The 24,890-nt window shown below is 35.9% G+C and overlaps 3 protein-coding genes and 2 long non-coding RNA genes across 8 annotated transcripts in view; 3 read left to right on the top strand and 2 right to left on the bottom strand.

Moving 5' to 3' along the window:
* The first annotated feature begins 1,678 nt into the window (after nt 1–1,678).
* On the top strand, nt 1,679–6,936 carry LOC106158783 (aquaporin AQPAe.a). Of its 3 annotated transcripts, none has more exons than XM_013534890.2 (7): nt 1,679–1,820; nt 3,583–3,879; nt 4,494–4,554; nt 4,984–5,185; nt 5,479–5,559; nt 5,790–5,907; nt 6,071–6,936. In XM_013534890.2, exons 2-7 carry the CDS (start codon nt 3,588–3,590, stop codon nt 6,214–6,216), a joined length of 900 nt encoding a protein of 299 aa, XP_013390344.2. In that variant the 5' UTR covers nt 1,679–1,820; nt 3,583–3,587; the 3' UTR covers nt 6,217–6,936. The 3 variants fall into 3 exon arrangements, with proteins under 3 accessions (XP_013390344.2, XP_013390337.2, XP_086865304.1); XM_013534883.2 differs by lacking the exon at nt 1,679–1,820 and adding an exon at nt 2,866–2,987; XM_087009178.1 differs by lacking the exon at nt 1,679–1,820 and adding an exon at nt 3,007–3,046.
* A 400-nt stretch (nt 6,937–7,336) lies between these two features.
* Nucleotides 7,337–12,240, top strand: LOC106158738 (aquaporin AQPAe.a). Its single transcript, XM_013534821.2, has 6 exons — nt 7,337–7,928; nt 9,546–9,606; nt 10,420–10,621; nt 10,877–10,957; nt 11,414–11,513; nt 12,025–12,240. Exons 1-6 carry the CDS (start codon nt 7,538–7,540, stop codon nt 12,120–12,122), a joined length of 933 nt encoding a protein of 310 aa, XP_013390275.2. The 5' UTR covers nt 7,337–7,537; the 3' UTR covers nt 12,123–12,240.
* Nucleotides 12,241–12,246: 6 nt separating this feature from the next.
* The window catches only part of LOC106158747 (electroneutral sodium bicarbonate exchanger 1), a 30,962-nt gene continuing 18,318 nt past the window's right edge, over nt 12,247–24,890 (bottom strand). For both annotated transcript variants that reach the window (XM_087009180.1, XM_013534832.2), the window contains 6 exons: nt 16,348–16,526; nt 15,896–15,968; nt 15,686–15,754; nt 15,247–15,423; nt 14,361–14,474; nt 12,247–13,969 (listed from right to left, as the gene is read on the bottom strand). In XM_087009180.1, the coding sequence (XP_086865306.1) occupies nt 13,877–13,969; nt 14,361–14,474; nt 15,247–15,423; nt 15,686–15,754; nt 15,896–15,968; nt 16,348–16,526 (705 nt within the window). In that variant the 3' untranslated portion in view covers nt 12,247–13,876. The remainder of the gene's footprint in view (nt 13,970–14,360; nt 14,475–15,246; nt 15,424–15,685; nt 15,755–15,895; nt 15,969–16,347; nt 16,527–24,890) is intronic.
* Nucleotides 17,536–20,581, bottom strand: LOC147763151 (uncharacterized). Its single transcript, XR_015333579.1, has 6 exons — nt 20,423–20,581; nt 19,911–20,079; nt 19,140–19,184; nt 18,787–18,818; nt 18,275–18,366; nt 17,536–18,071 (listed from the first exon to the last, which is right to left on the bottom strand). It is a non-coding gene; the product is annotated as an uncharacterized LOC147763151 (long non-coding RNA).
* LOC147763152 (uncharacterized) lies at nt 20,610–24,416 on the top strand. The gene is made up of 2 exons (XR_015333580.1): nt 20,610–20,806; nt 23,630–24,416. It is a non-coding gene; the product is annotated as an uncharacterized LOC147763152 (long non-coding RNA).

The following is a 24,890-nucleotide window of genomic DNA, read 5'->3' on the forward strand; positions in this document are numbered from 1 at the left end:
AAAAAAAAAAGGAAAAGAAAAAAAAGAAAGAAAGAAAAACGCTTTCGGTGAAATTACAGGTTTTGATAAGTGACATAACATGAATATTTGGAATATCAGTTCTGGTTCAGTGATAAGCGTATTAATAACAGGAAATAAATTGTAGACCTACCATCGGCCCTATTGCTACATGATGAAAATGTTGTTTAGATAAAGATATTTAACCTTTTTATTGAAAAGTATACAATAACAAATAGGTATCGAGATAATGGTATGAAAGTTTTTATGCACTGTTAAGCTTGTGTTGTGACTTTTAAAAAAAGGGAGCACTTGTGATAGAAAACCTTTCCTTAGGGATGGAGGGGGGAGGGTCCAGTTTTTATTCCGCTTTACGTTGACGAAACAATAGATAATGTGGCATGAACAAAACAGAATGTGCACCGAAAGGTACATATATCAGTTCATCTCTTCATCGAGATAACATTTGTCGTCTGCTATCTATCATGTGACAAAGTCACCCCCCCCCCCCCAACACGTGTCCTTGACCTACGTTAGCGATCACTGACCTGAATAATGGATATCACACCATCATGGGGAGGAAATGGACACTTCTATTTGGCCCTTGGCGGATATTTTCAAGAGCATGATTTACACTCTTTTGTCCATTGAATACGATTTTGCACACCTTCCAAGAGGTTAATTTGGATTACACGGAGAATTTGTTTATTAAAAAAACTTACATGTATATTTGTGTCTCTATTGATTTCAATTATACAAATTAGTGTGTTTATTTATTCAATTAAAGCTCAGAATATTGAACGAAATTGGTCTACGTTCATCTTACGTACATACATATCTTGAAAAAGTATATCTATGAAACACGGATTTTTCCGTTTTGCAGATTAAATACATGGGAACAATTGATGGGAAGGCTACGAAAACATCGGGCTCATCATCTACAAATATTGTATAGAACACATAAATTTATCATTGTTTCTAAAATTAGTTTGAAGGTGCTAATTTCCTTGGAGGTATTTCAACTGTCATATGCATGCTCTCGCGTACATCAATTGAATTGAAAACTTCGCATGGAAGTGTCTGTATCCAGTCGCAACAAACACAATGGACACATTTACATGTACTTTGCGGACTTGGTAGTGGTGCTTTATGGATTATTTTATAATCATAAATAAAGAATATATTACCTCACGTTTGTTTTTACTATAATAGCGAGTGATAGTGCATATTTTATGATGGTACAAATGGTCCTACACCAAAACATTATACTTTATTTCCGCGACAAATCTTTCAAGTGTATAATCTCTTTAAAAATGGCAAAATCCCTCCCTTGTGTATTTCAACGCATTCTGTTATATCCAAAAGCACGGGAAATGCTCTTACAGTGTAGTGCCTACCCGTCAGTCATCATCAACTTCAGCTTTGCAGTCCACGTGTAAAAACAAAGAAAGAAAAGGAGAGGGTAACGGAAAGAGGCAAACAATTACTCCACGTTGACATGGTGTACAACGAACTTTGATATTCTGGATCATTGGAACAAGAAAAATATTTAGCATTCATGTTTTTACCAGTGATATGGATAGAGCAGAAACAACCCCCCCCCCTGCCCCCAATACGTTCGTTTGATATGCTATATCAAAATACGCGACCCGAAGTTATTTAAAAGAACTAGAACATACAATGGCAACCTTTTGTTCAACAAGTTTGTCCAGACGTCTTTGTTCGTCAGTTTTTGCAAAGCGAAGTCGTGTTGCAGCACTTACAGGGACGAAGACACGGAAAACCGGGCATAATTGTATAAGCAGCCACGCTCAAATCATTTGGTAAGTCTTTCTGTTGCTACAATCAAATTGCATTTTGAAAGCGATTGTCAAGCAGAGGATGCGTCGGTTATCGAGACTCTCGCTAAATGACTGCTACAATAGTGTACATGGGAAGTGTATGGGACCGAAATGGATTGTTTAACTTTAATCCATCATTAATTTTTAGTCAAAATATGGCCGTCGTATTAAGATAATCGATGTCGCCCCGTCGTGAACCTTATATTCCGCAGTTATGGGGATTTGCCATTCACTGTTTTGGTAGTTAAGTGACTAGGGAACTGATATTTTACTTGATGGTTGACCATTCACAGTCACGTATGCCTATGTAATGTTTCCTCGTAATTTCTACTTGAGTCTTGAGTCTTTAGATAAATAAGTAAGCTCTCATTTGCCATTTTTTCAATAAACTTACGAGATACCGTGTACATGTTCATTCACCACCTACCGCCTCACCCTTGATACAATACAATGTAGCCGCTCTTTTCTGAGAAATGTTCAATAATCTACATGCTCTTACTTTTTATCAGAATGGCAAGTTTAGTCATCAAACCAGAGGATATCTTGTGTCGGGTAACCCTGTAAAATATATAGACCATTGTGATTTTCGACTCAAAACTAGTCTCCTCTGTGTTTATAGAGGATAAACAAGCACCCTAACAACAAAAGCTAAAGTGGCACTGTATATAAGTCCATACAGTTCGGTATTACCCTTCTGTACTCAAACATAGGCATACAAAGAAGCGTCAACTACTGAACTCATACAGGTAAAAAAAGAGGGCGTAAAAATAAGTTTGTAGCGCGTTAATAGTAAACGACATTTGCGAACAACTGGGGACCTTTTTTAAAAAAAATCCTAACAAATAAATCCACTTTTCTGATAACTTGGACATTTGGAGAAAATAGATATTGGAAAATCATATCAAGATGAATATTAGTGATTTTCTGAATTTGGAGATCAAGATCCAAGCTCAGATTTAGACGTACAAATATTGTGATCTTCTGTTTTCATCTTAACCGAGACTACATGTTGATGTAAAAATAGGGGTATATAAATTTGGTACGCAACAGTAACCACGTTGAGGCTTTCGATCTAAATATTGAGGTCGCCCCTGGTAGAATTCACAATAATAATCAGGCGGCGCACGCATGTTTCCGGAATGCTCGGCCGTAAGTACATTTCATACGGAAGTTGTACAGGTATGTAACAGGTGGGTTATATAGCACAGGTGTATACAGTTAGATATCATAGCTAGCTTCCCATGTAACTTTCATACGATCAGCATATTAAAAGGTTATTATACATAAAAGGTAAACCAATGACATATGTAAGTTTTAATGGTGCCATGAAATATAAAGTTTTAAGGACATAACGTTGATGAGTTCCAGGGTCTGATAAAAATACACGGATATGAAACACCCAACCACATAGACCCGGCTATTAATAAAGGGCTTTGTAGACGTAGAACTATATTGTTAAGTGTCACACAAAATGATTGCAGTGATGAATCTGTAAGTTTTGTAATCAATTTTCAGTTTTCTTTTTTTCAGTTTTTTAAAGATATTCAGTCATGACTGACATACTTTTTTTACATAATCCGTAGCGTGCGACTCGTTCGAGAATAATCCAGGTCACATTCTTGTACTTAATGTTCGCTGTTTTAGAACTGATATTTATATACCTCAGCGGAGCAAGGGATGACTCGTGCAACGTAAGAAGTCCCGCAAATCCACTTTATATATGTCTGCTGTTTTTGTCATCTAGGTAAAATGGCGAGCGACGTTCAAAAGTTTGTCGGAACTGACGAAGTGAAAACGGTGAAGTTTTGGAAATCGGTGACGGCGGAGGTGCTTTCTACGGCGATAATGATGATAGTCCAGTGTTCTGTGCCTTTGAAATGGCCGGGAAATAACGACTCGGGGACCACGGTTCAGATTGCTTTGGGGATGGGGTTCGTCGTGATGTGTATGATAGAGGCTTTTGGTCATATTTCCGGGGCGCAGATGAATCCATCAGTATCGATAGCGATGTTGATTGCTCGGAAAATTTCATTATTGAAAGGTAGGTACGGTTGTAGTCTAAGCAAGATGTATGATACGGCTCCTTGGTCTACGTAAAAGCCATTGTAAAGTTATAAAACACAACAATAAAAATGGGTATATTTCTTATTCCATTTACGGCCATTCATAGAAATTTAAACTAATGATATAAAACACTGTCGGTCGAGCGATATATGCCTGAAAAACCTATGTGTCAGCGAGAGAGGCATACATTGTTTGTCGCGAGAGGGTGACAGTGTATTATTTGACATACATACTGGGATAAAATACTCGCATTGCACAGAAAAACATCCCTGCAACTAAATAAAGCGTGTATTGCCACGATCACATTACATCTCTTTTTATGTATAGACACAAGGGATGGAGATTCGTCGAAGTGTACGTATAAAGTCATATTGGAGTATTACATGTATATGCCATACTGTATTATGTCAATTCTCAAAAGGTAATATTTTTCTTCTATATTTCACAACCCTACGCTTGATCCAGATGTCGGGCTATTGATTTTCATTTTTTCAAAGAATCTTATTTTTGTCTACTCCTTCTTACCTTCTTATTCTTAATTTTCTTTTTTTTTTCTCTGCTGTTTTTAAGAGGTCTGCTTTCTCTTTTCAGCAATATTTTACATCATTGCACAGTGTTCAGGGGCCTTCCTCGGGTCTGGACTTATCTATATGTAAGTAAAATTCTTATCAAAAAAACGAGGAGGATACGGAAAGTATTATTCATATTAAACAATACACATTACTTTGCTGTGGACAGTAGTTACTTCATGTACTATAGATTCTTGAACCCTTTCTATACATACCGCATATATGTCAAATGTTTTGACATATAAACTTATCAAAAATATCGGCAAAGAATGGTAAATATATAATATTATGGTATTTATCCATATGTGAAATGCCGCTTAGAGGTGTCTAGAATAATTTTCATTTTAATATATATACACTGACCATCGTGATCACATAAATATAAAATTCCATTATCAGTGTCAAACGGTCAAGAAATTTCATGGCACGTATTGGTCGTAAATTCGTGATATTATAAACGATGCTTTTATTTCTCTCTTTTAAATTTCTCTTTCTTAACTTTCATTTTTCAGTATAACGCCAGCTAACGCCACGGGCGGTTTAGCCACAACTACCGTTAACCGCGATATGACCCCAGCACAGGGGATGGTGGTGGAAATGTACCTGACCTTCATGCTCGTCTTCGTCATTTTTGGGGCCACGGACAGCAGAAAACAGATCACGATGCCCAGTCTGGTCATAGGCATGGCAGTGGCCATGAATATTTGTACTGGGGTAAGTATCTTGTTAAGTCTTCAGAACATATTTTATGGATTTTATTCTTTAAATAATTTTATTATTATTATTTTTAAAAAAGGGGGGTCTTTTTCTGAAAAAGTGGACCTTTCGCCATGAAACCTTCGTGCACCTAGGTGAAAATTTACGCAGAGGGGACCTTTTCTTTCGAATCCCCCGACCCCCCTTCCCCTTGGCAACGGGCCTGATTATTATTATATTTAAATGTAAACGACGAATAACAAAACATTCACGAAGACTTATAAATTCAATTCATTTTCTATTTATTTCAGATCAACCACACTGGAGCCAGTATGAACCCAGCCCGGTCACTGGGTCCTGCTGTCTACGTTAACATATGGACTGACCACTGGGTGAGTGTTTCTATACATACCGCACATTTTATTTATTCAATTATTTTTTATTCATTGATTCATTCATTCATTCATTCATTTATTTATTTATTTTATTTTGTTATTCATTGATCTATCTATGTATCTATCTATCTTTCCATCCATCTATCCATCCATCTGTGTTTCATTTATTCAATTATTTCTCTGAAATTATGAAATTTTATTTCATATACTGTATATATTTTCTACAGGTGTATTGGGCTGGGCCTATCTCAGGTGCCATCCTGGCTACACTGGCTTATAACTTCGGCTTCGTCCTACACTGCACCAAGAAGGAAAAGGAACTTGAAGAAGAAAAGAAATATGCAGGTAATTTTTTTTTCTCTAAATTATCCGAAAGAATTAATTTTTCATTCCTTTAAATTGAGAAAAAAAGATAAAGATTTGGGTCCAAATGGCACCCAAAATGCCAGAAAAACTGGTTTTAATATTTTTAAATTAAAATTTTGAATTAAAATTCATTTTCTTTCAGAAACTTTACCTGACCCAACAGTTATAGAAAGGGTTTGCGGAAGGTACTGCGGCACACTGAACAGCGGGCTGATGCCAGCACGAGTTACAAGCGAATCCACGTTTACACTGGAAACATCGGAAAGCACAGTGCATTTTCAATTGTGATAGATGCGATTTCCCAGAGGAGGCGAGACGCATTCTTTGGTTAAACAATTGGATAGCTAAATTATCTTCTACAGCTGTAATTCCACCCAATCAGGAGTAAAATTTTAAGCATTATTTCTCATAATGAGAAAGATTTAATAGAAATTTATAGCGATGTTTGTATTGTTAGGATTTTAATTATTGAATTTGTTTTTCAAATACTCTCATTGTTGGCAAGCATAAATGATGTCATAAGACCACACCATAGGAAACTTGGATTATCTGTACTTCAGAATATCAAATATTCACTTATATTTCTGTTACCAAAAGTGCAGTTATGAAATCCTTAATATGAAGCGCTCAAGGCGATATCATCTACAAAGGGAACAAAAGGGAGGCTTTCATCAATGACTTTTATCTTCTGTTTTACCCCCCTCCCCCTTCTTCGTGTGCTGCATCGTTTGGGATTATTCCATTAGTGTTCTCCATTCCCTTCTTTTAAACCCACACATATTTTCACTTTTTACAAGCATGTACTGGAATTATTAAAAGCATCTCAGGTAAAAAATAGTAAGAATAAAAAGCGATCCGTTTTTTGGATACGAAAAAAAAGGATGCACATTAAAAACTGATAAAATTAGCTAATTTTTTACTGTTCTTTTTTCTTAACTTTGATAAAATTATTGTATTCATACATATAAGAATAAAGCAGTAATTTTTCTTCAACAATAGCTGGTGCTGAATTATTTGTTCACTTCTGTCTGACTAGAATGAGGCAATCTAGTGGAAAAGTTTCAATCCAGGAGTAAAATATGGACCATTCAGAATGAGAAGAGCCGAGTGCTAGCTGGTTCACGGCCTAAATATGGCGGACCTAAATGAAAGGAAGACCGCTTAATCCTGTAATGGTCTCTCCGCCTCTTTCACGCCTCCCCACGCGTCGTCCCTGCAGGGGCACAGTAATTAAATCTCGTCTCAATTCGACCGGTCGAGGGACAACGCGTGGGGAGGCATGTGAGGGGCGGAGAGACCATTACATGATTAAGCGGTCTCCCTTTCATGTAGGTCCGTCATATTGAGGCTGTGGACCAGCTAGTACTAAGCTCTTCTCATTCTGAATGGTCCCATACTTGCCCTCCCACACTAAGTGCCCTCCCACACTTGCCCTCCCATTCCAAGTTGTGACGAACTTCTTTTCTGATCAACATTCATATCATCAACACTGTAAACACGATTCTGTGGTTAAATACCCCGTTCAGTTTCTCAACATAAGCATCAGCGTATACTGTAGATAGGGGCGTTATCTGAGAGCCAGTGCCTATTGTTTCAATTTAATCCGGGCATGACCACTTCAGCCAATGAACTCGCAAACTGGACAGGTCATTTTGACCGGCACGGATCGCTTTTAGTATCGAAATCGAAGTTAAGCGATAAAGATCGAACAATGGCTGATCATTCCTTTCAAATCGGTCACCACGAAATTAAGACCGTGGCATTCTGGAAGGCGGTTTCTGCGGAGATTTTGGCCACTGCAATACTTATGATAGTCCAGTGTTCCACGCCTTTGAAATGGCCGGGAAATAACGACTCTGGTACTACGGTTCAGATTGCTTTGGGAATGGGTTTTGTCGTTATGTGCTTGGCAGAATCCGTTGGACATATTTCCGGGGCCCAGATGAATCCGGCGGTGGCTATAGCCATGTTTTTAGCTCAGAAAATATCACTTTTGAGAGGTAAGTTATGCACCCATTACATATGTTCCTGCTCTCATTCTGTTTATTATTATTTATTTCTTTTCTTTTACTCGCAAGTCATTAATACACTTATGCGAAAGTCACAATCTCTGTCGTACTGACATTTCATGCTGTCGAATATTTTACAAAATGTATCGCAAATCATAAGGTTTATGCTTTGAATTAAGATATGAAATCATACAACATTATATAACTTTTACATGAGAAGACACGTTCTAGTACAGTCTGTATGGAGTCATCAGCTACAGCTCAACCTGAAGAGAGTGAAATTATTTCCATTTTTATGTTTTCCATTTATTTAACCTTTACTTCCATGTGGTCTGTTACGTGCGTTGTATGCTCTCACAATATTCTACATCCAGTGTCAGAACACATTGCTAATTAATAATAAGTTTATTGAGCACTAAATGATATGAATACATTTGCAAGTTTCACTAGACTACATTATTTACACAATATATAAGGATATACATTTATATATGTTTACATATGTAGTATGCTAAATTACACATGCGTTAATGCATGTTATGCTATAAGATTAATTAATTAATTAAGCTATTCACAGCATTATCAACAGTTAGTGGCTGTGATAATTAGAACTGGGCTTCTGCAAACGAAAGAAAAATTAAGTTAAAGAGTATAGAGTATTCCAATGCACAGTGGTAAACATAAAAAACGCATTATTCAACCAGTTCACACTTAAGATATGAATTAAAAGAATGTATGAAGCCACCATTCTAATTTGCTGGGCAAAATTCAATTAGCAATTGAAAAACATTTATGTACATTTAAATTTTAGCCCCACGTTCTTTTCATGAAGTACGTCACAGAGAGTAGAGCCGCACCTGCCTAATGTGCAATCAATTTTAAGTATAATTTGTCCCACTTCTACTAACTGAGGATTGTCTTTGCTAAAATGAGGCATTGCAATGGTTAAGCGAGAACTGTCGCACCAGAATAGAAAAAATATTGTGTACGGTTTCAGAGCATTCTATACTTTTAACAACGGTGTACACTTTTTTTCGTGGACATGTCAATAGAGAGTCAATGCGTTGATAGTAAGTACTAACACTTAAGGAAAAAATGCTGCCTTATTTAAATATTTGAAAGCAAAAATGTTGCATTGATCTTGTTCATGCACAAAATATATGGGTATACACATATTGGAAAATATTTCCTAGAATGAAAAAAATGAAGACTCTAAATTCGAAGATAACTAACCGAGTCATCAATTTTTAATCTTAATCCTGTGAATCTTTTTCCACTTAATTTCATTGCCCGCTCTTTTCGCCTTGTTTTCATTTGGATATACAGGGATGCAGGTACACTAACAACCTCCCATTACATTGGCCTGTCAAAAAATAGCAATACATAAATAAACCAATAAATAAAATAAATGAATAAATAAATAATAACAGGAAGCGTTACGAGTATGTACATGTATAAATGCCTCTACTCTTAGTTGGACATTGGTTCTGTTCGTTCAACAGATTTGATTAAACGTACTCCAGGTAAATGTACTCTCTATCTCTCTCTCTCTCTCTCTCTCTCAGGTGTTAACCAACTCATATGTAGTGATTTTTCATTCCATTTCAGCAATATTATACGTAATAGCTCAATGCATAGGTGCAATTGCCGGATCCGGACTAGTCTACGTGTAAGTTTTACAATCACTTTACAAGTAAATTGGTCAGTAAATATTACGAAGGGAAGGAGTTGAATTTTATATCAAAATACTGAAATTATTTTGCTGATGCAAATCGCTAGTTTTTCCGTTACTTCCGACCCCACTTCCTTCCAAACCACACGAAATCTCGCTTGATTTCTCGCTACGGCTCGAGACTGCGGGTTATATTGGATGATTCCCATTCACTGATAAGGTTGAGCTCTTGTTACCCACTGCAACAGTGGTTTTAGAAGTCACTTTAACCTATTGCTACGGAACTGATTTAAACACCCAATGAACTATGGTCAAAACGACGACAGAGTGAGGGAGGCAGCCGTTTTTATTTTATTGCGTATTTTTTGTGTTTTCATTAATTCATTCATTCATTTTGTGGATTGTATTACATCATAATTTTCATCTAAAGTATAACAAGCTTGCATGACTTTCACATCCGAGTATTGTTGTACGGGTACACGTTATCGACACTATGTAGTAAATTATCATATCACCACTGATAATAGTAACTGACCACCATTACAGCATCGATATAGGAACCTTCAATAAGGTGTTTGACCATAATCTGTGCTTAAGCTTAAAATACCCCAGCAGAATAAAACGTTTTAGCGTGTATTCAAAAGATTTCAGAAAAACACACTAGTGTAAAAAAATAGTTTATTATTCTAAATTTGCCGTGATAATTTAGTTTTGTTTTCTTAATATGATGAATGATACTTATTTTCAATTTATGATTGGATTTTCACAACGCGTGTACATCTCTAAGAATCACATTTTCTATAAACTTAGTGTAACCTCACCAAATGCGACGGGGAAATTCGCCACGACTACCGTGAACCCGTTAATCTCCCCCGCGCAAGGGATGGTCGTAGAGATGTACTTGACCTTCATCCTCGTCTTCGTCATCTTTGGCGCCACGGACAGTGCCCGGAAGTTGACCATGCCCGGGATTGCCATTGGACTGACCGTTGCCATGGACGTGCTGAGCGGGGTATGTTAAGATATATTTCTTAATTTGTATACAAACGTTCTATATCTAAACGTAAATTTGCTGTAAACCTGGGTGAGTTTTTGTATAGAAATTAGAAGAGACGCATAGTTTAGCTTCTTATGTCTACCTACCAATCCTCCTAGCTTGTCCTTTTTCATTATTTGATAAAGCTTTTATTCTCCGGACTTATGGCTTAATAAGTTAAAACTTTTCCATTAAAAGTGCAAAAATTAATATTAGTGTAATTTATTTCAGATCAACCACACTGGAGCCAGTATGAATCCAGCCCGGTCACTGGGTCCCGCTGTCTACGTTAACATATGGACTGACCACTGGGTACTTACCACCAATTATATAGAAAAATTATATAAATCTATATTTTATAAGCATAGGTTTCTGGTATTTAAAGTGTTATGTTTTGGCACATTATAAATCGTAGTCTTCCTTTTACGTTACTGAAATCTTTTTATCGGATTGCTTCCGTATTGTGTTCTGTTGCTTCCATCGCGTGTATAATTGCTTCCGTCACGTGTAAAGATACAGCTTAAGTCACTATTTATCATTGTTACAACTTCAAATTTTTATCATATAACGTTTGCTTCATACACCGTAATGTTCGTTACGTGGAAATTGCTTTTGGCACGTGTAAAATTGCTTTCTACATGTATGCGTGTAAAATTGCTTTCGTTGCATATAAGGATGCTGGTAAAGTGATACGGATTGTTCATAATTGTTACAACTTGGAGTTGTTATTACAAAATATTTGCTTTACACGTAATATATCTGTTCTAGGTTTACTGGGTCGGCCCTATCCTTGGCGGCGCACTTGCCACTTTGGTATACCGGTATGGGTTTAACCCTGTCAAACAAGGAGATGAAAACTGTAAAACGGGTAAGCATTCGTATTTACACACACACACACACACACACACACACACACACACACTATCCTCTACCAGGGTGGCAGATTATATAGGCAGAGAGCGCAGACCTCCGCCAAGGCAGCAAAGTCTCTACCCAATGCCGTTCCGTTTCACCCCTAAAATTTCATTCTATAATGATTTAGTTTTTGATTTTTGATTATTGAATGATTATTGATCCGGATCACCACCAAAAACTAATCATCTGTTCCTTGGCCCACTTCCGACAGTTCCTAAAAATTTCATCAAAATCGGTCCATAACTTTTTGAGTTATGTTAATGACAGACAAACAAACGGGTGAAAACTCCTTGGCGGAGGTAAAAACGGGAAAATCCACAGACACACAGCCAAATGACTGTCTATTTATCTAGAGGCATATCTGTGAATATCCTGTGAAAAATCAATCTGTCGCCCTGGTAGAGGTACACACACACAAATTTTTTATCAGATTTGATTTGATAATTTTGTCTTCTATTTTATAGAAGTTATTAAAGAGCAAGAATTGCGCCATGTTGTAGAAGAGGTGTTTGGACGATTTCGACCCGAAGTTTCTGGTGCCAGGGAAAATGGAAACACCTAGATATTTTAAAGGATGTAATATCAAATCTACAATCAAGAAAGTACAGATACCGTATGTACGACGTAGCGGAAGGTTTTCACACTGCTTTCAACTTAATGAACTAACATTTTTTGTTTTTTAAACTTTATTAGTTGACTGGGTCTTAGGACTGATAAATCAATTTTACCTAGTAAAATTTTGATTCATGAGACATTGAACGTCTGAAATGTTGATATTAACTAAACACACTTGACTTTCAAACTATTCAAACTATTATTTTCTACGAACCAGTTTTTTCCCACTATTAATCAAACAAGAATTCTTGTTAAACTGCTTTTAAACTCAAGATAAATTTCTGTACATGTTATAATTTTTTCAATTATAAATTTTCATAAACGCCCTTAAATAACACCAAAAATTAAATGGCATTGTTTTACACCCCTTTGTTACAATGAATACTGTATGTACAGTCCCGTAGAAAGATACATGTACACTAATGAATATTTACCACTTATTTTTTTCTTTTCATATTTTCTTAGATCATTTACAATTTTAGCGTCATCAAGCTCAAGTCCGTATTTAGCATGTATCACGAGGACGCAATATATTTCAAGTATAACATGGAAATTCTCACCTGCTCAGAATAAACCTTGTCTAAGTAGAGTGGTAACAATTTTTGTCGTGACAAAGTATTTAGCTTCAATTGTTATTTCTCGATGAGCCAACGATTTTTACAACTATCAACTAGGTCTTGATGACTAGTTTGTTTATCTGGAATATAAAATTAGGTTTGGTGATAACCAGAACGTTAACACCTAGGCATAACAAAATACTTTCATGTAACCATCTATCGAAATACTGACGAGCAATGGTTAGCCTACACTTTACATGCATTTTACTTTTATTTTAAAATATTTTTTCCCTGTTATATTTTATACAACAGGGTAATATAATATGTATATATAATATGTAAGTAAGAAAGCCTCTGCTATATCGCAAACGATATTAGCTGGTTTGCACCGCTTGTCAACTTTGAAATACGCCAATAGATGCATTTCCATAATACCACACCTCTTCCTTGCACAGTAACAAAACATTAACGGCTCCTTTAATTTATAACTTCTAATACAATATGTAATTGCAAAAAAAGTAACTTCTTTTTTGTTGTCGTTGGTTTTGGCAAAGACTCTATATGTAGTAACTTGTGGTCTGGTTGCATAACAGTAACTGTTTTCTTGTTGTTGTTGTTGGTTTATTTAAACCGCCTTTACACTGGGCGGCGTCCATTCTGCGTCCCGTAGTGCGCCCTGTTTGAGAGTAAAAAAAAAAACAATAATACTTTACGTGCCGACAACTGGCCGATCATTGAGCATTCATTTTGCAACCAAAGCGATGCTTGTGCCTCCTTTTTACGACCACGGCGATGCCAGGTTCATGGTCGCACAAAGGACGCAGAAAGGACGCCCTTCAGTGTATAGGGGGTTTAATTAGACCCCATTCCCACAGATTTTAGATCGATCAATCCCTGTGGGGAGTCTCACTAGATTACTGTCAGCTTAGCCGGCTTAAATGTCTGTACCGCCTACTAAAAGCTGTACGGGGGTAATGAACTATGGTGCGCGCTCGACTGACAGCAATTTAGCGTGAACCCCCAGGGAGTAAGGTCGATCCAGATGGATCGATCTAAATCTCTGGGAATGTACTCTTAGAGTCTCTCTATTTGAATACTTGTCATCTGTTTGCATACACGTCATGTGGTCTATATTTGGGTCGCTTCACACCATCGCGTCTCCCTCAAGCTTTGTGTTCTGGTTGATTTCCTTGGTGTCAACGCTTTCAGAATCTGACGAACGCCCTCCTTTCTCCTCCTAAATGCAACAATAGAGACGAATTTACAAATGTTGTTTAGGATTTGCAAAATTTGAGGTATTCCCATTAGAATATCAGTAAATTATAACAAATAATATACAAAAGAAACCGAAGAAAATTCGACACAATACATATTCGATATACTATATATTCAATGCGATGTAGTAAAATGCAACTGACCAAAGAATAAATTGTAACTGTAGTTGAACGTAAGTGAACCTCACATTTTCCCCATAAACACATCATTCTCCAACACAATAAATAAATGTTAACCACTGTAACATTTTCCATTAAATAAAGTTAAAAGTAAAATGCAAAGAAACGAAACCGTAGCCTACATTTTTCATCAAAAATAAAAAGAAAGAAAGAAAGAAAAAAATCAAAACTTGCCCAGTCCTCCGTGGTCACCTCCTTGCCTGGGAGGATATCGTCCAGCCACAGCAGCTCCCTCTGGTTGAAGACCCTGTCCAGGAGAACAATGCGGACCACACACATGGCCAGTACCTGGGGGCGTGGTCAAATACTGAATTAATAACTCAACTTTCTTAATAACTGAATAGAAATTTACACACCCATATTTAAGAAAGTACATGCATGCGTGTGCACAGTGTTTTAACCAGTATGTGAATTTGTGATGTCTGCCAAGGGTTGTGCTCTATCATCATGACGACGTTGCATCCTCCTCGCAAGGACCTCGTCTGATATCTGATGGTTTAACCTGATAGTTTACTACCTGAGCGATAAATTTGTCAGATCTCCCGTGTAGGTTGTGCTATCGCAACGGTGAATTATCAGGTGGACTATCAGTGACCAGCCCAGGTCCACATGAGGTGGATGCAACATCGTTATAGTCATACTATTCATCTATTTGACATAAATTGGAAGTATAGAAAGACATAAAATATGTATATAGCTTCTTAACTTTTCGAGATTTTTGAGTGACAATACCACGCAATGTTGCTGTGAATCAATTTAACACGTACTGGGAACACGTGTGCGTGCGTGTATTGTGTTTCGTGGAAAATGGAGAAGTGAAATGTTGTGGAACTTATAAATGGTCCCATAATTCTACACCGGTCTAAGCGCAGAACATGCATTTGTCAAAAAATAACATCCTCTTCTGAAACTCTCCCCTTTTATCTTTAACTATACATACCTAGGCATGTTTTGACCGTGGCCGTGGCGATATACTTAGTTCGGTAAAATGCGAGCATTTTTAGTATGCATCTCACTTATATGCCATCATTAAATATCTTAAAAAACTCCCGTTTCTTACCATCAATGGGAACGCAATGGATATAATTTTGACCATCTTGACCACCCACAGGAGCGCCAGGCACACGACCTGGATCAGGGTGAAGATGTGGATTCTCTTGGTCTTCACGTGACGCAGGAACATGTAATCCGGCTGGTATTTCTGGGGCATGAAGATGATGCGGATTCTCTGCATCAGCTTTATTAATAGAAAGAAAATGGTTAGTTGTACTATATCTACAAGTATTTTTATACAATTGCACAGCGACCATTAGAGTCCGTATACGAAGGGATAGAGCCGACAGTGTTTGGAAAGTAGCCAAAGTCAAAATCCTATACAGAAAGCCGACACACAGTTTATTGTAAAGATTTGAATTTTAATTTAAAAAAAATTAATTTGAAGATCCTATAAAATAACTTATAACGCAGAATTGCAAATAAAATTAGGGTAATACATTTACCTCTTTACCCTTCAGTGCGCAGACGCCCATGTATAGGAAAACCCCATAGAGCACCGGCATTGGGACATACTGAAATGATTTTAACAGAATAAAAAAGACAACATTCGTTTAAGTGATTAATTCATTAATTGCATTCTACCATAAAGACCAAAAATATCTCATCTTGTGACCAATTGCATTTCAAGGCTAACATGATACGCGCAGTCTTACCTGCAAGAATCCTGATAAAAATACCGAACATCCTATGAGAACAAATATGAAAAATCCTGTCACTCGTTGCTCTCTGTAATGGAACGAAAAGTAGTTTTATAAGTTATGCTATACAAATATTACGATAGGCAGTGAACTATCGATAGTAAGGTGTACGTGCAATCACAAACAAGGACAACAGAACTCTACCAATATATCGTATGTACATGTGCAAAGAATGTTAAAACCTCTGACGAAGATGTTTAAATAACAGTAAAACCATTTTTTTTTTTCATTCCCATCATTATCATTTTTATCTTTATTTTCATTTTTTTCTTTTTGTGTGTGTGTGTGTGTGTGAGAGAGAGAGAGAGAGAGAGAGAGAGAGAGAGAGAGAGAGAGAGAGAGAGAGAGAGAGAGAGAATGAACGCGTAAACGTTTCAAAAAAAGGATGTGATCGCCACTCCCCTCACCTTACTCCGAGGAACTTGGGTTTCTCTCCTGGCGCCGTACACTCGCTCTCCTCCTTCAAACTGTCCACGTGGGTCAGCGACTCCACAGTGGCCGCCACGAACCAGGGGAGGCCGAAAATTGAGCACAGGCCAATTTGTACGGCAAGGACAAACAAGTCCAGATGGTATCCTCTTCCCTTCTGTTATAAAAAGACGAAACCAGTTTGATAAAAGGCGACGAACGATCGAAGATACTAGTAGCATTTCAAAAGGACCGATATATACTATATGTATCGAATAAGTGATTGATGCCGAAATAAATACTTGGTGACCGTGGGTTTAACACCATTCATTTTATAATAAAGCATTAACCTTTGTCTAAACGACACTTGCTGCAGTCAATGAAGCACTATCGTATCTGGAATAACGATGAACAGAAATGGTGTGTCCTGTTACAGTCAAAAGCACCTAAAACACAACACTTACTTTACCTACCCTTAGCAAAATTTAAGGCTTCTTGCAAACAGTTGCTGCAAATTTGCAACAAATTTGCAAGAGGAAATTTACCATGTAAATTAAGTCTCTTGCAAATTTGCTGCAAACTCCCCACAAACTTAATCAGCATGACAAAAGGGAATCTGTCACAGGTTTCTTGCAAATTTGCTGCAAACTCTCAAGAACCATTCATGCGAATTTGCTGCAAACTCTCCACTACAGTTCTTGCGAATTTGCTGCAAACTCTCCAGAACTGTTCTTGCGAATTTTCTGCAAATTCACTAGAAGTTCTTGCAAATTTGCTGCAAACCCTCCAGAACTGTTCTTGCGAATGCTCTGCAAACTCATAAGAAATCCTTCTTGCAAATTTGCTGCAAAATCTCCAGAACTGTTCTCGCGAATTTTTCCGGAACCCTCCCCCCCCCCCCCCCCCAAAAAAAAAAAAAAAAAAACAAATCGAAAAAACATTCTTCTGCAGTACCACTATTGCAGTAGACTGCCAACTAATATTTAACCCAGTGATTATGCTTTTATTTATGCCAGTTTTTTTTTTTAATTAAATCTCAATCATGTATGCCATATTTGAAATCATGGAGTAGCAAAATTTTATTACTGTATTTTAGCCATATAGTGCAGCTGGCAGAACACATACAGAAAATTATCAAATGAATGAAAAAATAGCACACACAGAATATCAGTAAGAAACACCATAAACATTTTTCAATATTTTATTTTAGAAACTTGCACATTTAAATCAAATTAAATCAACATTTGGTAAAGATTGTTCAGATGTCTCTGATATAATGATACAACGTGAATCTGCTTATGCATTTTATTCATTGGAAAGAACAGTAACCAAGCTATAAAGGATGCTTTAATCTTTAAGAGGATTCAACAACTTTATTTACATCCAAGTTTAAAGAAGTCCGAGTTTAATTATCGAGTCCTTAGTAATATTTCTTAATTCTGTTAACTGGCTTCAATATCTCAATTCTGTTAATGATTCACTGTAATGTATTTTGTGTGTATAAGTATATAAGGAGTAGAACTTAGTATAAGAGCTCAGAGTGAGTTTGGTCAGTTGAACTGATAGCTAGATAGTCCCTGCTGTCCTAGGAGACTCCAAATCTGTCAGCCAGAGAAATAAACGTAGAGATCAGGCAGGTTGTAGTTGATCTCTGGAAAACATATCACCGCTGTTGTTTCACTCGCTAGAGAATTTCGACTGGGATACAAGCACCATATCACATCTGAAAGACAAGAAAAATAAAACTTGACATTTATTGTAAAATTTGTTGCACTCACAGGTAGTTTGTCAAGTAAGCTTCTAGTAGTTTCCATTAATAAAAACACCTATATATATACATATATATGATTTATGTTGTTAAGTAAAACTAAACTAAATTTAGCAGGCATGGTATAATCTAATCACAGTTAAAAATACTTTTCCTACCTTTTTTAAGGCCCTCTTTGCAGTGTGAATTTTTGCACTCATAGTGTGCTTAATTGCTGGCCCATCCATTTTCAAGTTGTTAATAACATACACTGAAAGAAAGAGAATTTAAACAATAAATAAAGAAAGCATGACTTCATTTAAAAAACTAAATGAGACAGATGGGGGGGGGGGTGGATATGGAGGGCACAGGGTATGCGTGTGGGGAGTTATGGAGGGCACAGGGTTGGATATGGTATGGGTGTGAGGAGATATGGAGGGCACAGGGTTGGAGATGGTGGGAGTAAGACGGGGGACAGATGATGCACGAGGCACTGAAACACTTTCTTCAACTGCTGCATTACAAGCTGGCTCTGATTTTTTTCCTTGAATAACACAGGGAAAGCTTTATTAAATTTGAATTCATGTGTGTAAAATGTACTTATTATTTGAAAGAGGAAATTACAATTTTTTCAGCATTTAGTGGAAAAGATATGCAACAGCAATTGCAGGTCAATTAACAATATACTTACACTACTACCATTGCTCTGGTTGTCCTTTTTATCTAAAAAAGTTAAAACATAAAATGTTATTCTACCAAAAAAGTGATGCATTAAGAATATATATTTATATATATGAACAGTTCATCATAGGTTGCATGGTTGTTTGAACTAAAAAAAAAGTGGGGTTCCTGTTATTCAGAAGCAAGGCAACACTGAAACATTTTGGATTCTGTGTTACTATTAAAAAAAAAACAACAATAATTATGGAATTATCAGACATATTAGTTTCACAAAGAAGAGATAAGTCAGTATGAGGGTGATACACTTAAATTCTTAGATTTGTTCAGAAGTCTTTGACACTCACTGAAAATACATTTACTCACCTTTCACATATGCCTTCTTTTCCTTCTGACATGCATTTCTGTAATCTAAAATAAAAGGAGAATAGGTTTCAAAGCATTCTTTTAAAACACATGTATTTGCACTTTGATATTTCTCCTTTCTGTGGAAATGACCAAAACTGACTTTTAAAACCATCAAGACTATTAAAACTATAATTTTTTCCTGTGGCAGATATGATTGAATGTGCAAGTTTTTTTTTCAAGATTAAAAGTAATTTCAAGGGGCTAAGTTTAAAGGTGCATATGAAGTAAATTTTGGCCATGCATATAAGCCAACAAAATGCCAGCATATAGTTTCAAGTAGTATAACTTAGAGGATTACCAAAAGGCATAGTTTAATTAACCCCCCCTCCAAAAAAAAAAAAAAAGAAAAGAAAAAATATTTGAACAGATTTTTCTGCTAGCACTCTATGCTGTATATCAATGGACAAAAAAATAAATAATAATAATAAATAAATAAATAAATAATAATAATAATAGGTCATGAAAAAAGGCTAAATTTCTGGCCAAAAATTTAAAGAAAGGAGCAGTCTAAAGCTCTTTAATGACCAATCTGGTGACTTATTCAGTTTACCCCTTGTCATGTTAAATTTATTTGAGTAATTAGGAAATTTGAAGAAGTAGTTTATGTGTTACTGGAAATCCATGTTACAGCGATGCTCTGTAAATATGTACCTTAAGTGCCGTATGAACCCTTCTGCCCTTTGAATTTATTTCACCTAAGCAAACTATACTAATTGAGAATACACTTACCACTAAATGTAAATCACTTTTGCCAAATACATGCAACCATCCCAAGGAGCCATGAGTGTCTCTCCAACAGTAGGGACTTCCCCTTCTTACTCTTCCTCCCTCTCAAACTTCGAAACGTCTTCCACTGATACAACTCCATCCTTGTCAAAACCAATAGTAATCCACGTCTCTATAATTTAAAAAGAATATAGTTACACACTTATTCAACCGTTACAGAGAGAGAGAGAGAGAGAAAAAGAGAGAGGGGGTGAAGGAGAGAGAGAGAGAGAGAGAGAGAGAGAGAGAGAGCGGAAAAAAAGGAGAGAGAGAGAGAGAGAGGAAAATAAGAAGAGAAAGAGAGAGAGAGAGAACGAGATGGCCTTCCCAACAAGTACCATACTAGCGCCCCCATACTAGAACTGTATTTAGAATCGGTTTACTTTCTACTTTCTACTCGCAGGCATGATGAGAATTCTCTGAGTGTAGTAAAATCCTATCTTGAATCAAACGTTCTGATAAACCTTTGCACTCACCTGGCTTTGCAATCAACGCATAATAATTTCTAACTGGTTACACCAACTTAAAATCAGCTGCCGGTAAATCTCAAACCGTCTTCTTCTTCAAAATTTCCCGTGATGCATCAGATGGCGCATCAACCTATCACGATTAGTCGTTTTCATGACCATTTCCGGTTATCAGATAATCGCCGTTCATGAGAGCTCCGTGGACCAAGAATCTTAAATTTGATCTAACTGTTAGAAAAGGTAGATTCTGCCAACACCACTACAGATCTGCTCCTGCATCCAGACCAACTATTGTTTACTGGGGTGGAATTGTTGAAAAGTCGTCAAGGCTGCGCGTGTCTTTATTTCGCGGAAGATGAATCCCAGCAATACTAGCAAACCATGCAGTGAAAGGTACGTAGCAGCTTATCTAGCAAGATAGTTAAATAGTGAGTGTTAGTAAATATTACTTTTTTTTCTTTCCATTCCTAAGTTACCATCAGATTTATATTATGTTTAAGGCATTGTTTTATTAAAAGGAGCATTTGGTTTGTGTATCTTTTATGAATTGACATTGATAAAAGTTAAATAATTTTAATGTCATAAAACTGATAAATGCCATATAAAATGCATTTTTACATTAAAAGCATCTTTTCTGCTTACATTTTAGCTTTGTGTCAAATAATGACGACATTTTAAATCAAGTCTATAACAATCCAGTGAAGTTAAATAGCCCAAATGTACTTATATGTCAGGTTACATTAAATTTTTTGAGTTACAGTTAGATTAGGCTCTGCTGTGCTGTATTCTTCAAAGTGGAATTGTTTAGGAAAGCTTATTAAGAGACAGTTTGAGTCTTAGGAGATGGGGACTTGCTTGTCCTAAACAACAAATAATTATTCACTTTACAATAGTCCCCGAATCTTTGATACAGATCAGTGCTATAGTAATTAACAGTCAGGTGTGAATAGGGCTCTTCCTCGCTAGCAGCACATCTTGTGGGCTGAGCATTTCAGATAGTTGTCGTCCAATTGAAAATTGTCACCTTTATAAGAGTGAGTGTCAACTAAGAATTTGGAAGGAGGATTCCCTTTAGTGTTTCTTAAGACATGACAGTTTGATACTTAACTGTGTATAAAATATTATCCTTGTCTACTGTCATTCCCTATTTAGTTTATTCTAGTTTAACAAAATCTAATAAAATTAGCTGTAGGTTTCTGTGTATATTACCATAGTTAAAGGTACATTTTGAACTGAGTGTGGTGAAACATGGATTCTCAGTAAATGCTTATTAACTACTTCTACTAGTTTGTTATACAACTAGAATAATTTATTAGACATGACGAGGAAAAATCACTTGATCAGCAAAAAGGAGCTTTTAACTGCTCCTTATTTTTAATTTTGGCTGAAAATTTAACATACAAGTACATATCTTACTTATCTGCCTGGATTATATCGGCATAGCAAGCTAGCAGAAAATTTTGTTCAAATATCATTTTTCGGGCAGTATTGAATGATGTCTTGCGGTAATTATCTTAGTACTATTTAAAATTTTTACTAGCAATTGGTGAGCTTTTGTGGCAAAAATTTACCATTTATGCATCCTAAAATTGATAAAATTTTGATGTCTCTAGGTATATGCATAACAAAATGCAATTTTCCATTATTAGAACCCCTTCTACAGTCATTTGGGTTATTTGTCAGGAAGTGAAATGCTTTTAATTGAATCCATTATAATCCAGTGAAGCTAAATAGCTTAGGTAGTCCTAAAATATCTGTCAGATAATATAGAATTTAAAATTGAGTTGTAGTCACATTAAGCTTTGATGACCTGTAAATACTCTTAGAAGTGGAATTGTTCAGCTAAGCTTGTTGAAAGACAGTATGTACCTTAAGGGATAGATACTTGTTTGTTGTTAAATGCTTCTCTAATAAGCAAGTAGGAATTTTAAGGTCCATGATCTTTACCTAGATACAGATCAGTTATTAACAGTCAGGTGTGAACAGGTTTCATCCTTTCTCTCAGCATCTTGCAAGATGAGCATGTCAGAGACTTGAATGGGGGGGATGGTGGGGGAATCTGGCAGGTGTCTCTTAAAAAATAAGTTTAATACATTGCAAAAATTTGAAGGTCAAAAGTGAAAAAAAAGAACAAAAAACTACAAGAAAAGATTCAGAAAATAATAACAAGTGCCAGGGAAAATATAATTTTCTAGCATTAAGGACTATCAACATTTACTTGATCATTTTACAGTGCAATTCTATTCGAACAAGCCAATACCACAGACATAAGGAATATATACATGTATTGCTATATGAAGACTATCAATGTACAAACTAGCAGAAGAAATTTAAAGGTATTCAGGCACTAATTAGAGTTTAAGAGCCTGTGATTTACATGATTTGAGTGACATCTAGGGTTTTATTCTTAAATGTCCATTCCACAGCATGCTTAAGCAGAAATACATTTTTACTAGATTAAGAATGTCGGATTGGGGAGGGGGGGTGTTAAAGTCGAGGAAAATTAAATAATCAATGCACAAATAACTGTAAATAAAACTTTATTCATACTTCACTAATTATGTAAGCTAAAAATCCTGAAAACCGAGGATCCAAGTATAATGATTACTTTTCAAGAAGGACAAATAATTGAAAAAAGGAATATATGCAACTGAACTTAATAAGCATGGGTTTGCTGTTTTTTTTTTTTTTTTTTTTTTTTTTTAAGTTTTAATAATTTGCATTTAATTCTTTCATTGTTTCATTCTGATGAACCACAGGGCTTAGAGATTTAACAAATTGAATTGAAAGACCTCTCAGATAAGAATCAGTGTGTAATATGTTGGTCTGCTTAGACAGTTAATTATCTCTCAGGTGTGTAGTTTCCATAAAAGAACCAAACAGCCATTCTGCTGCACTGTAATTATCCATGAAAATTTGAAAGACCAGATGTGTCAAGGACACTGAATTTGAAGTTCCACCCTTACTAGTATGCATTTCAATTGAAGGACCACTGTTCTTTGCTTAGATAGAAATCAGTTTGTTTATGTAGGTGCTATATAATGAAATGAGAATCTTTCTGCTTTGAATACAATGCTACTTAGTAATCTATAGTAAATGGGGACTGAAAATGTACATCTTTTATTTAATCAATGAGACCTGTTATAATAAATTTGATCAATCTAGGCTTATTGTGACATATATTTTTCATAATTCTTTTTTTCTTATTTTTTTTAGACAAGATGGCTGACCAACTTGGTAGAGTGAGACCCAAAAGATAAAGACCTTATCCTGAGAATGCCAAAGAGTTGGATGTACAGAATATTAAAGCAACAGCTATATGTGACATATCTGACACAATAACACAACTAAAAGAAGTTTGTGAAAATGACAATGGCAAAGAAAACTGTGGTCCTAACTTCTCTTATAGCGAAGAAGAGTTGAGTAATGAAGTGCACTGTGATGGTGATTATAGTGACAGTGATGATGATTTCAATGGAGATACCTGTGATGACCCATGTGACAAACCAATTTACCCTGATCATAACTTGACAATGCACCTTAGTATTTTGCTCATTTTTCTGTATGCCACTGCCCATGCAATTACTGGGAGTCAATTAAGTGATCTTCACATGCTCATCAGTATACACTGGTTTGCAAACTCACCCTGGGCTAAAGAGTTTATTTGTTTTTAAGAAGTACTTCTCAGGAATGTCATCCCCTGTAGTGTTGATTTTTATGTTCATTGATAGTTGGTGGGTTACATCATAATTCAGTATTGCTCCAAATCTGCCTAAATCATGAAAACCCTATGAAATCTTAACATCATCCTGGTTACTCGGTATTATAAGCAGTAAATCAAAGTATTAATTTGATAATAATACATAAGAACTTAAATTATATCAAGTACAAATGTTATTATGAATAAATAATCATTTATATAAACCTTTGGAACTATTTTTTTTATGTGGGGTTATGTAAATAAATAAATTTGGCCAAAAAGTGGGCAAAATCCATAACTGAACATGAATAGTTTGTTTTTTTTTTTTTAGTACAATTTTGTTAGTTTGAGTAAGGATGGTTTCGAGAATGGAAAAGAAGTTTTCAAATGCCTAAATCTTGATTTTTTCAAAAAAAAAGTTAATTTCTATTTTTATAAGTTTTTTGCAAACTGTAAGCTAATAGCCATTTTTTTTTTTTTTTTTGCAAACTTCTTGCGAACTGTAAGTTAATTTCTAAGTTTCTTGCAAACTTATCGCGAACTGTAAGTAATTGTCTAAGTTTCTCGCAAACGTCGCAAACTGTAAGTAATTGTCTAAGTTTCTTGCAAAGTTATCGCGAACTGTAAGGAATTGTCTAAGTTTCTTGCAAACTTCTTGTGAACTGTAAGTTGATGTCTAAGTTTCTTGCAAACTTATGGCGAACTGTAAGTAATTGACTAAGTTTCTTGCAAACTTATGGCAAACTGTAAGTAATTGTTTAAGTTTCTTGCAAACTT

This window comes from Lingula anatina, chromosome 3 (genome assembly GCF_051362555.1).
Source record: "Lingula anatina isolate TDL-2025a chromosome 3, LinAna3.0, whole genome shotgun sequence".
NCBI classification, from domain to species: domain Eukaryota; kingdom Metazoa; phylum Brachiopoda; class Lingulata; order Lingulida; family Lingulidae; genus Lingula; species Lingula anatina.

Excerpts from the sequence above, each read along its gene's own strand:
- LOC106158783 (XM_013534883.2), top strand. Across the intron at positions 4,555-4,983 it reads GGGTCTGGACTTATCTATAT|TATAACGCCAGCTAACGCCA; the intron begins GTAAGTAAAATT and ends TTCATTTTTCAG. Across the intron at positions 5,186-5,478 it reads CCATGAATATTTGTACTGGG|ATCAACCACACTGGAGCCAG; the intron begins GTAAGTATCTTG and ends TATTTATTTCAG.
- LOC106158738 (XM_013534821.2), top strand. The coding sequence starts at position 7,538 with ATGACCACTTCAGCCAATGAACTCGCAAACTGGACAGGTCATTTTGAC. Across the intron at positions 10,958-11,413 it reads ACATATGGACTGACCACTGG|GTTTACTGGGTCGGCCCTAT; the intron begins GTACTTACCACC and ends TATCTGTTCTAG. Across the intron at positions 11,514-12,024 it reads AGATGAAAACTGTAAAACGG|AAGTTATTAAAGAGCAAGAA; the intron begins GTAAGCATTCGT and ends TCTATTTTATAG.